The following is a 12,861-nucleotide window of genomic DNA, read 5'->3' on the forward strand; positions in this document are numbered from 1 at the left end:
AAGGGTTTGTAGATGCTGATTTTGTAAGTGAAATTTATCATCATATAAACACCATCAGGTATATATTCACTGTTGGCACGACAGCTATTAGTTGGATGTCACAGATACAAAAGATTGTTATTTTATCCACTATAGAAGCTGAGTATGTAGCAGTGATAGAAGCCAGTAAAGAGATTATTTGGCTTCAGGGTTTGTTAACAGAGCTTGGATTAAAGCAGGAGAGAAATGTTTTGTACAGTGACAGATAGAATGCGATACATCTGGTAAAGAACTCAGCATTTCATTCCAGAACTAAACATATTGGACTGCGTTATCACTTCATCAGATCTCTGATAGAGGACGATGTGTTGACACTTGAAAAAATCCAAGGTAGCAGAAATCCGCTAGATATGTTAACAAAGGTGGTGACTATAGAGAAGCTAAAGTTATGTTCAACTTCAGTTAGTTTTCATGCCTGAAGACATATTTTGAGTACATCATATATTCATATACTGATACTGGTTGAGGAGGCGTCTCCATCTCAAAGTGGGAGATTGTTGTGTAGCTGGAGTCAGGAGACGCAAGTTGGAGACATGGTAGCTGGAGCCAGGAGATGCAAGCTGGAGACCGCAGCTATAATCTGCATCCATTTATTGTAGATGAATGTAATTCCTCAATTTTTATTTATTGTGATTTACTCCAGCTATCTATAAATAGAGGAGCTATTGAGAGGTAGATATAGAGAGGAAGAAGAGAGTGTAGAGGAGTGAGGAAGAGAGAAGAGAGACCTGAGAGATTGTATTTTCTTTTCCAGTGGTTTAGTGAATTGTGGTATACTCTGTGGACGTAGGTCGATCTTAACCGAACCACGTAAATTTCTAGTGTCTCTAAATTTCTGGTGCTTGTTTATTGCTCACAGGGTTCTAACAGCTCCAACTTGATTTAATTTAAAGTACATATGTTCATGATCGATTGCTATTCAAATAGACTATAAATACAAGTGTTTAATAACCTTGTTAGAAATTAAATTATCTATGCTCATGCCGATTGATATTCAAATTGACAACAAACATGGGCGTTTGATAACCTTGCTAGAAATTTGTACTACGTAAAACTCAAGCTTGATTTGATTTGAGTTAGATAATAATATAGTTAAGTTATAAACTATAAGAAAGTATAATTAACCCACCAAGCTAAATTCAAGCCTAGTTTTAAACTATATTTAGCTTTGATTGTGTGTGTGTGTGTGTGTATTAGTTAAGTTACTTAGCTTAAGATTCAAACAAAATAATCTAATTTAAGACTTGAGTTGAACTTGATTTATGACTCGAATTTAGCTTAAAGCTTCATTGATTGAGTTGAATTATATTTTGGTTGAGTTGAACCTAAACTGCACACAAAACGATGAGAATTATTGAATGTCATTTTTTATAGTTTAAATTGAGTGCATTATCCATTATACTTGTAACTTAAACATTGCGATTACGAACCTTTTCTAATTTTTGACATTAAAATTAATAAATTTAAATTATGCGAGTCACTTAAAAAATAAAACTTTATGGATTTTATTGAATTGTTTTTTGGATGATCTTCTTTTTTTATCAAATTGATGTTACTGCATTATTTTGACTATAATAAGGAAATTATTTATGTATTAATTGCCATAAATTTATTTATACTCAAAATTGTCTTGTTCTTTAAAAAAAATTCATAAAATTTTAAGATATATTTATGAAACTTTGTGATGCAATGCACTTTTTATTTTCTCATAATATATTTTCTTTCATACAATGTACTTGAAACGAAATTCAATGTCTAGGGGTTAAACCGAAATAAATCCAAAATGGAAGGGAAAAGTGCAAATAAATATAATTCTTATGTTCCAAGATTTGCAGTCGCAGCCCCGTCGCCTCTAGGATAAGGCCTGCCGAGCAGAGAGAGAGAGAGAGAGAGAGAGAGAGAGAGAGAGGCGGAGAAGAAGACGTTCGATTCATGAAATAGCTTAATCGTCGACATTACACTCATACTCATCCAAGGTATCAGTTACACTCGAGTCCTTGACAATTTTTTTTTTTTCTTTTTTGAATTATGCACATATAGATTGATGCATTCATTGAGAAGGGTTTGGAATGATTTCGTCCAAAACTAGATTCTTATTTGGGTTCTTCTCAATTTACTCCTCTCCTTTCTAAATGTGTTTCAGATAGTTCTGCCTTTTCAATAAGTGGGATTGAAAAGAAATGAAAGTGATTTTTATCATCTATTTCCATTCCCGATAGTCAGAAGAAGCACATAATTTTTACTACTGTGTCTTCCAACTTCATTTTTCTTCATTGGACCTGTTTTAACAAGCATTTTTTTGCTGCCACACACTGTCTTAATATCAATTTGGCCATTATACACGAGTAATCTAAGAATAATTCTTGCCCGCTACATAATTTGCGTTTTTTCTTTTCGTTTGAAGTTGGATTGAATGGGTTGTATGTGGAAAAATGATTTGTGATCATACTAGGTAGCCCAAATTTATGACTGAGCTATTTAGGAACACAGAGCTTGGGAAGTACATTGAGTTGATTATGTTTGACTGATTGGGTAAGTAGCCAATTTGGTTATAAGTGACCAGAGTGGTGATATAACATTGTTGTATGTGTCTATATCCTGAATTATTTGGTTATAAAATAGGGATGTACGCTGTGGTAGACCGGTAGTGTAGCATTCTTGAACAAATAGATATCATATTAAGTATAGTCATTACAGAAATCTAAAACAATAAGATACAAAGTAGATACATTTTAAATATTTCACTATAAAATTTCTAGAACAACTAGAATTATCTCTCAATTGTCCTAGAATATTTGAGTTTGATCCCTGCAATTCACTTGGGTGGGGGAAATTTTAAAAATTTATGATACTTGTTTGTTGGGAAAGATACACACACACACACACACACACAAACTTGCCTATATCTGTACTATTAATTGAAGGAAGGCATGACAATTTTCAGTCTGCATTTTTTCCCATTATATTCCAAAAATGTTCTACAACAAATTTTATTGGAAATAAAATTTTTGTTCAATGGATAGTTTCTACACATCCTTATTGATATTCATGACTGCTGAAAAGTGCCTGTAACTAGTGTGTGTGTGGGTGTGCCAAAGAAAGATTTCCAAATAAGGCAATTGGTCACGTTGGGATACACTTAGCTGAGTAGCTCCGCCCTTGGTGCCTGAGATCTATTCTTGTGATATAGTCAACATTGGCTTTTCTTGCAATACAATCACTCTTCCGGCTAACTAGGGTTGGGCTTGATTGCATGACGGAATGAGAATAAAAACTGAAATGGGAGTGAGAATGTGAAGTGGGAGATTCATGTCTCATGATACTACCTACATTTTTATTACCATTACAAAATTTGCACCCACTAATTTGCAGTTCATTAAGATCCATCCATATTCTTTAGCTTAATTTAGTCCAAATTTTCAGGGGACATGGAAAGCAGCAGCAGTCAAAATGGTGGCATTTTGTGGTTCTTCAAAGATCGTGGTTTTGATGATAAAAGTATCTGTGAAATGTTTAAAAAGTGCAAGCGCTTAGAAAGTGTGCAGAGGGAAAGGGCATCTGAGAACTGGGCTTACTTGAGAAGCATTGGCGTTCAAGAGAGAAAGCTCCCTTTTGTTGTCTCAAAGTGCCCAAAGATCCTCACTCTGGGCCTGAATGAGAAACTTGTCCCCATGGTTGAGTGCCTTGCGACGCTGGGAACAAAACCTACTGAGGTTGCTTCAGCAATAAGCAGATTCCCTCATATACTTGCTCATAGTGTTGAAGAGAAGCTTTGCCCACTCCTAGCTTTCTTTCAAGCACTGGGTGTCCCGGAAAAGCAACTCGGGAGGATGATATTGCTCAATCCTAGGCTAATCAGCTACAGCATTGAATCAAAGCTTGTACAAATTGTGGACTTTCTTGCTAGTCTTGCCTTTGATAGAGAAGTGACAATTGGGAAAATTCTGGCAAAAAACCCATTTATTATGGGGTATAGTGTTGATAAAAGGCTACGCCCCACAACAGAGTTCTTGAAATTACTGGGCCTGACACAGCTGGATCTTCAAAGAGTGGCAATCAACCACCCTGAAGTTTTGTGTAGAGATGTAAACAAGATTCTGAAGCCCAATTTTTCTTATTTGAAGAGATGCGGGTTTGAAGATAGACAGGTAGCGACTTTGGTGACAGGGTATCCACCTATCCTGATCAAAAGCATCAAGAATTCTTTAGGGCCTAGGATCAATTTTTTGGTAGATGTAATGGGGAGACAAATTGATGAAGTTGTTGATTATCCCGACTTCTTTCGTCATGGTTTGAAAAAGAGATTGGAATTTAGGCAAAAACTTCTAAGCCAGAGGAAAATAGATTGTAGCTTGAGTGAAATGCTGGACTGTAATGAAAAGAAGTTCTTGTTGAAGTATGGTCTGATCGAAGGAGTTGTCTAAGGCATGACAATTGCATCCTTCTCTGGTTGCCTTTTTTCCCCTAGTCTGTAGATCAAATTCTATTTATCAAAAGCATATAAAGACTGTATTTCTCCAGATGCTGTTCAAACATTTATATATCATGGGTTTCAGGGAATGCAAAAATCTTTAGGTCTATGAAACTGAACTTTCTGACTGATGATGTCTTATCCTTGATTGCATATTTTGGAGGTGTGGAATTTTAAGTGTGACAGTGGGGATGTCTGATGTCCATTTGACTACTTTCTGGTTGCTTTGCTATATGATACTCGGTCACACGAGTTCTGGATCAGGAATTGATTTTGAGAAAATATCATGCTCATTTATGCCATAGATGAGAATGGACAGGAAATTTATCTTAGAACCTAATGAAATTTCACAATCAAATTGATTTTTGTCTAAGCTATTTGGGAATTTGAGTAAAGACTTGAAGGTGCACCAATTTTGGTCTATAAATTTCCCAAATAAGGATTCCTTTTGGTCCTCCCAAGCATATGAAACCAAAAAATGAATTTAAAATGTACGTAGAGTTGGTAATTTCTGCTTTACAAATTTGTATTGCTTAATTGGTGGTTTCTGCTTTACAAATTTGTATTGCTTGTAACATATTTTGTCTCCTTTTTCTCATAAATATCAATCTAAATGTGAAGTGGCATCAAATGATAATGTCTTATCTGCAGGGAATTGTGAGGCCACCCAGAGGATGATTGAACCCAAATTCATTTAGCATGTCTTGAAATCAGGGCTGCCCCAAAATAATATATTGAAATCATAATTCACTTCTGTTGGTTCCCCTTCCAACATAAACTGCAAACAAACCTTTGGGAACACCTTGCTGAAAGCTGCTTGGATTAGACTGCTGTTGAAAACGGATTTGAAGAATTTTCTTTTCATAAAAAATGCTAAGCAAGTGGATAACCATGATTTTCTATGGATGGATGTATTTAATTAGATGATTAAATAAAATTGGAAGCTTTTTGCTGGTTGGATGGCAGATGAGAGGATATATCGGAAATGCTCCAAAAGATGAAGCAAGTGGTAAAGGCGCATACGGGTGCAATCTACTTGGAGGGATCGCATGGTTCTGTTTTCCAACTCAATATCACAGGACCTTGAGAAATTGAACAGACATGCATGGGAGGAAGCCTTCTGTGATCTGCCATAGAAACACATAATGATCTTAGGCATTCTTGAAACATTTTATCTGAGTGTTAAATGGAGGGGTAAAATCATTGGAGCACAACATTTTGTTGGCACACGATGAATAATTCTGTAACTGAGGGCTTCTAAGGATAATCAAGCTTCTGGTTATGAGTTAGAATTGAGGGTTTCTAAGAATTTTCTTTGCCACTATTCTAAGACTGATATTCTTAGTCATCATGACCAACATTTAGCATGAGCATGAAAAAGAAAAAAAAAATTAAAAAAATTTGAAGGGACAGTATGCAAGTCTCCTCAGGATTGTATATGGAACCTAGATTGCAGCTTAGAAAACATAAAGTTGATTCAATTGTGAGCTTTTTTGACAGAACATCAGTTTATGTTTGAATTTTTACTGTGACTGTTAATTTGAAGCTTTTCCTGTCTTTCTGATGCTTCTTGTTCCTATGGAACCTCATGCATAAGTTCAAATTGTTCCATCAGTTTACATTTAAAGTTTTACTGCGACTGTTATCTTGATAGCTTCTTCAGCTAATAACATATTGTTCCATAATTTCACTCTTTTAAAGTGAGCTTTTTGAAGCTGATGCCTGATTATGACTAGTCTAAGAATCTTTGATTTTAGATCCTGCTCTCCTTTCTCGGTGCAGTTTAAGACAAAAGCTTTGGAAACGTAATCAGACCACCAGTATCATCTTCATCAGAGCATTGTATAAGAAGAGAATTAGTATCATCTTTGTCAATTCCTGAGACCAAAAGTTTCATTTCTAGTAGCTGTTGATGGAGAGAATTTCCTCTCTGACCATCCATTTACATGGGAAAAGTATATGCACAGAAGTTCTGATGGGACAAAAAACCCCAACAGAAGTTCCGATGTGGGACAACCAACCCCCACCCCCCCCCCCCCCCTCTTTTTTTTCTCCAAGAAAAAACCACAATGGATGAAAAAAAAAACATTCAAATTAAGAAGGCTTATATCTGCACAGTAGAGAAGATGTTCTTTGTTCTTCATGTTTCAGGCCTGACTCAACTGAGAAATGAGTTCCAAAAAGGCATCTTCTTTGCATGGAATCGTTAGACCTCCCATTGGATGGTCAAACCCAAATTCTTCCTCAGCTCGATTAAGCAAGTCCAGGAAGGAAGGATGGTTCAGGTAAGTTATTGGAACCACAAACCGCTTCCTTTGGATTTCTCCTACATAAACCACAATATGGCCTTTTGGAACGCTAGCTTGGTTTCTAGTGAGAGATTGTAGTTTGAGACTCTGCTTGGCACCAAGAATAATGGAAGGAAAATGGATACCCATGATTATATATACTGAATTGTTTCAAAGGAAAGTTAACGAAAGGATCGAATTGGTTTGTGCTGATGTAGAACTTGTAGTGAAAATGCTAGAGCCCTATATGAAGATTTTGGACCTACCGTTTCTAGTTTTCATATTTATAGAGAGAAGTTACTACATCTTCAGTAGAGCTAAATGGGTCAATGTGGTCTGGGGGCTGGTAAGCAAGTGGATGTGCTGTGATCCTGTGAGGGTCCTCATCCCATGAATGCTCACATGGGTTTGCCCATACAGCTTAGTAACTCTGGTTCTCTCTCACTATCTCATCCATTCACCGGCCAACGGTGCAATTGCCCCACATGTGCCCTGCAAAAAAACAAACAGGCAATTTTCCACTGCTTATGATCTGGCTTTTTGCCTATGATGATGGTAAATGCAGCTGAGAAGATGATAAAACTTTGGAACAACTGCGTAAGGTGTCACAGTCCGACTATTTTCATACCATTGTAAAAGAGCTGTGGGACACTAGCTAAAACACTCTTGTTTAACTAGCCAGTCTATCGTTTATCAACATTCATGCACGAAATACTTTCATTAGCATTCAATCAAATGACAGTGAAAATAATAAGCATTCATGAAAGCAGTAACAAGCAAGCAGTAAACATTGAATCTAAGCAATTCATTAAGAATACCTCTGTTTACATTGTGTGTTTAGCGAGGGAGACAAGTATGCTAAACACGTTGACAATAGCTAGTGAGTTTTACAATGACTGATGAACACTCACCCTCCCTTAAAAGTGCTTTCTAGGACATTCTCACTCTAGCAATAGGAAATATCAAAGTGATCGAAGAGTCATATTGCCTTATTTGGCATACAAAGACACTACTAGTAGAAAATAACCCTACACTAGTATTTACATGATGGAAACCCATCCCAATCACATGAGACAAGCAGTCACAGGCAAGCATAATGCCCTGAACAAGCTTAACTTGTGACACAAGGCCAAGGAGACGAGTGGCAAATGCAGAGGTGGACCGTTTTGGGTGATGATTTGTTTGAAATATTCATCGGTCCATGCATGATAGTACTACCATCTTATGAGAAATGGAAGGTCAAATTGTCCAGCAGGTAGATCAATGTGTAGTTTTAACTATTGATCTATGTTGTTAGCCTACTAAATATTCCAACACTACATCACTATATGCCTTTATATCTTCTATAGGGTCAAGAGTGGTTACCAAAAATCCATTTCTCCCCTCAACACAAGATGAAATGTAAAATAAAGAATCATCCAGTGAGAATTTTTTCGATTTTCCCCCTTTTTTCGCTAGGATAATAGCTAATGTGTTTAACCTGCTACAATCCTATAATGTCATAAAGGTCAGTGCCTTAGTCCATTAAAAAAGAATTTATATGATAAATCTTGAAAGGGGAATTGTTACACTGCACTATTTTAACCAGCACCAAATCTTAAAGGCGATCCGGAATCAATCATCCACCTTAAGGTTAATATAATTAAAGGTGGCTCTCCTTTAAGGTTAATATCTATTAACACAAGCGATCTTGTAAAGTCGGGGATGAAGTTGAAACTTCAAGTTCAACCTTTTGATGGCTTTGTTTAAAAAAAATTTCGTTCTAATTACAAAATACATTTAGCCAGTCCTAAAAGACTACCCGGAGTTTGAAAATTACCTGAATGCTTTCTTTCCCATTTGTTGTTAATTGTAAGAGATTACAACATATGTCAAAATGCTAAAAAAGATTGATTAGTGGAATCACAACATTAATTATTACTGCCAGTGACATCAATCTCAACTTTAATGACTTTAATATTTATCACATTCAACTTCCTTTTTAGCAACTCCCAATAATATAGATAGGACATTTAAGAGGTGCAATGGCCTAAGGCTTCCTACTAGAAGTATATCTTGCCCTTAAAGAGAATAGGTGAACATCTTGACTCAAGTGGCTAATGGGTCAAGTCACATCTAGAAGGCTTCTTAAATTGAGGGGGAGACTCTAGAAGGATGACATTTTTAGTTCATTTCAATGAGGACTAGGTTACAATCGGGTCTAATCAAGTTTTAACATATTTAGATTTGACTTATCTACTAAATGAGCTTTAAGATTAATCCTAAATAAGGCTCATTAATTAAATAAGTCGAGCTCATCTTTATTTAGGTTTCACTCATTTTCAAATAATTAAGTTTAACCTTGTTTAAATTCTAATTGTTTATTCATGAACTTTAAAATTAAATCCAAAATTGCTCATTAATATAAACTGACAAACAACTTATCCTATGTTTAGGTCCATGGATATCAAGTCAAAATATACTACAAAATTGTATTGAATTTTTTCTAAATCCATACAAATCTAAATTTAAATCCTAGAAACTATGCTTCCAATACCTTAGATTATTTACAACTATGAATATAATGCTTTCTTTTCTAACTTATTGTGTTATGAATTTTTTTTCTTAAAGATGGTCAAATAGATATGATTTGTGATGCCTTCAAAGAAAATACTTTAAATATATATATATATATATATATATATATATATATATATATATGTCAAACTATGTAAACTTAAAATTACTTATAAAATAGATCGACAAGTGAGCCTCTTAACGATTCAAAAAGTGAGTTAATTTTTTAGTTTATTACACTAACAAAAAACAAATTTATGAACTTAAATGGGTTAGTTCCAGGTCCTATGAACAAGTACATTTTTTTTTACTTATATGCCAACCAACTTGCAAACTAATTAAATGAGTTAATTTATGAGCTTGAGAATTCAAGTATCCCTCAACTCAAGGTTGACTTTTTTTAATTATTTTTTGAGATTTAAGTCTAAATTGTCTATGTTAGTGAAGAGTTTAGATGAGCAATTAATAAGTTGAGCATTGAGCCAACATTTAGGTTTATTTCCAAGCTCAAGCGATAGAATGATTAATCAACTAGATTTCATTGCTCTAATTTTTTGGTGATCAATGTTACGATAAAAGATGATGATTGCTGAAAAGAAAAATAATAATAATTTGTAAACACCCCAATTTTAACCAAACCCACCTAAAAAGACCCGACATAATGAAGCTGACTTTAAATCCAAGCACTGGTCATTGGAAGCCCGCTTTGTTTTCAAGTTGAGTCCTTTATTTTGTGCATTTCTACATACTTTTTGAAAGGGAGCAATTTCAAGGGATTATTAAATTTAATTTTTGGGATAATTTTTTATTAATTAGGTACCGTTCATAAAAACGGACATGTAGAGGGTGCTAATACCTTCCCTTACGTAACCGAACTCCTGAGCCCGACTCTGGTATTACAGATCGATTCTACTGTTAATTTGGTAGTAATCAAGTGTTCTAACCACACTCCAAAAGGTTAGTGGCAACTCCATTACACCATTATTTTTTCACAAAAATATCATTTTTAAAAACACTTCTGTCCAAGTTTGCGTCCGGAAACGTCTCAACATAATTGATGATTAACAAAAAAAAAAGACAAATTAAGAAATAACTGATCATACAATAACAACAATGTCAGCGATGTGAAGAGGCTTAAATGGCTAAAAGTCCATAAATTAGTAGTAACTGCAACTAGAAAGAATAGGCTAATGAAGACTTGTGACATGAAACAATAGCAATGAAGAACTAACAATGGTAAGAGAAAATTCGTGACTAGTCGATGTCCGTGTGATTAATAATCGTTAAGAAATCACGACTAGTCGTGATGGTTAAATAGTGATTTGTAAAAATCCTAACCTTATTTGAGATTTGGCCAATATATATATATAAATTTTTTAAGTTCTAAAATTTTCATAAACCTTCCTTAAAATTTGAAAAAAAATATCTTAACTTCCATTAAAATCTCGAAGAAAGTCACATGAATCTCACTTAAAACTTTAGTAAAAAATTGTGAATTTCCTTAATATTCAAATAATAATAATTTTAAATTAAAATTAATTTCAAGAATCACATAAATCTCACTTATAATTTAATAAAAATATAAAATTTTCAAAATTAAAAAAATGTTAATTTCAAATAGAAGATATAAAATTATATTTGAGAGTACAAATTTTAAACCTTAAATTCAAATTTGGATAAATTTAAATAAATTCTAATATAATTTTATATTATATTATATTTAAATTTAATATAAATTAAAATCCAAAAATCCTCCAAAAAAAAATAAATATAAATATTTCAGTTCTATGGTTTTAACAATGACCAATGACCAAAGCACGTATAAAAATTACTCTAATCTATTGACAAATTGCTAAGAAATAATTACTAAAACTTCAAATTTAACATTCAGTGTGAGGCTTCTTTGGAAGCCTCCTCCAAAAATAGACGTATGCCGCTATAAGCGATGAGCACACGGTATTCTTTAGTAAAAGGCGAAAGAATAGTTCGCTTTGTGCTCATCGCACGACTTCGTGATTTTTTAACATACCGCTTGTATGCTTTTATATTCACTCTGGCGTCCTCAGTCTTCTTCTCTCTCTCAATGTGGGACTCCTGCTTTGTCACTTTCCCAGCACTTCTCGACGCTTCTCTACCTTTGTATCCTTGCGCAGGACCATGCTCTTCCAATAGATCATATGCGTGGTTGCACAAAGATATCCAGATTTATTTTTCGTTCGTTTTCTGGAACTCACAAGTTAGGGAGAGATTATTGAGAATTCTACTTGTGAATTTGACTCACATTGAAAAAATTGAGTGAATGAAAAGGTTTAAAATGTCAAGCCCATGTGGGGCTCCTTTGTTGCTAACAATTTTTTTAAACTTATATGCTAGCCAACTTACAAAGTAATTAAATTAGCTAACATACGAGCTTGAGAAGTCTAGTATCCTTCAACTTAAGGTTGACTTTTTAAATTATTTTTTGAGATTTAAGTCTAAATTTAAGTTTTTTTTTTTTTTTTGTCTAAGTTAATGAAAGAGCTTAGATTAGCAATTAATAAGTTAAGCATTGAGCAAACAGTTAAGTTCATTTCCAATCTCAAGCGATAAAATGATTAATGAATTAGAGTTCATTGCTCTAATATGTTGGTTATCAATGTTACAAGAAAAGATGATAATTGTTGGAAAAAAAAAAATAATTGATTATTAACTATGCATATACCAAAAAATGAAAATAAAAACGGACAAATTAAGAAATAATTAATCATACAATAACAAAGACGTCAGCAATATGAAGAGGCTTAAATAACTAACAAGCCCATAAACTAGTAGTAATTGCAGCTAAGAAAGAATAAATAGTGATTTGTAAAAGCCCTAACCTCATTTGAGATTTGGCAAAGAAAAAATACAATTTTTAAAGTTCTAACATTTTCATAAACCTTACTTAAAATTTGAAAAAAATATTTAAACTTCCATTAAGATCTCCAAGAAAATCACATAAATCTCACTTAAAATTTAGCAAAAAAATGTAAATTTCCTTAATATTCAAATAACAATAATTTCTAATTAAAATTAATTTCAAGAATCACATAAATCTCACTTATAATTTAATAAAAACATAAAATTTTCAATATTAAAAAAATTGTAATTTCAAATAGAAGATATAAGGTTATATTTAAGAGGACAAATTTTAGAACTCAAAATTGAATAAATATGAACAGATTCTAATACAAATATTACATAATTATTAAATTTAATATAAACTTCATAAAAAGTGCAGAAACATTTACAAAAATTTCTCCGTCTAATTTTCATTTAGATATGATATTACTAAAATAAACTTCCACATTTAATATTTATTGGGAGGCATTCAAAGAGAAAGCCTCCCTCCAAAAATAGGCGTATGCCGCTGTATGCGGCGAGCACACGGTATTCTTTAGTAAAAGGCGAAAGAATAGTTCGCTTTGTGCTCACCGCACGGCTCCGTGACTTTTGAACTCCTCACTCGTTTGGTTTTATATTCACTCT

At 33.7% G+C, this 12,861-nt stretch overlaps 1 protein-coding gene and 2 non-coding genes across 3 annotated transcripts; 1 reads left to right on the top strand and 2 right to left on the bottom strand.

Moving 5' to 3' along the window:
- Window positions 1-1,872: 1,872 nt before the first annotated feature.
- LOC131154937 (transcription termination factor MTERF6, chloroplastic/mitochondrial) lies at window positions 1,873-4,619 on the top strand. The gene is made up of 2 exons (XM_058107780.1): window positions 1,873-2,015; window positions 3,463-4,619. The coding sequence occupies exon 2, from the start codon at window positions 3,468-3,470 to the stop codon at window positions 4,461-4,463; it is 996 nt and encodes a 331-aa protein (XP_057963763.1). The 5' UTR covers window positions 1,873-2,015; window positions 3,463-3,467; the 3' UTR covers window positions 4,464-4,619.
- Window positions 4,620-11,249: 6,630 nt separating this feature from the next.
- On the bottom strand, window positions 11,250-11,364 carry LOC131156905 (U5 spliceosomal RNA). The gene has a single exon (XR_009137169.1). It is a non-coding gene; the product is annotated as a U5 spliceosomal RNA (small nuclear RNA).
- A 1,333-nt stretch (window positions 11,365-12,697) lies between these two features.
- On the bottom strand, window positions 12,698-12,816 carry LOC131156903 (U5 spliceosomal RNA). The gene has a single exon (XR_009137167.1). It is a non-coding gene; the product is annotated as a U5 spliceosomal RNA (small nuclear RNA).
- Window positions 12,817-12,861: the final 45 nt, after the last annotated feature.

This window comes from Malania oleifera, chromosome 5, assembly GCF_029873635.1.
Source record: "Malania oleifera isolate guangnan ecotype guangnan chromosome 5, ASM2987363v1, whole genome shotgun sequence".
In the NCBI taxonomy this organism is placed as follows: Eukaryota; Viridiplantae; Streptophyta; class Magnoliopsida; order Santalales; family Ximeniaceae; genus Malania; species Malania oleifera.

Excerpts from the sequence above, each read along its gene's own strand:
- LOC131154937 (XM_058107780.1), top strand. The coding sequence starts at position 3,468 with ATGGAAAGCAGCAGCAGTCAAAATGGTGGCATTTTGTGGTTCTTCAAA.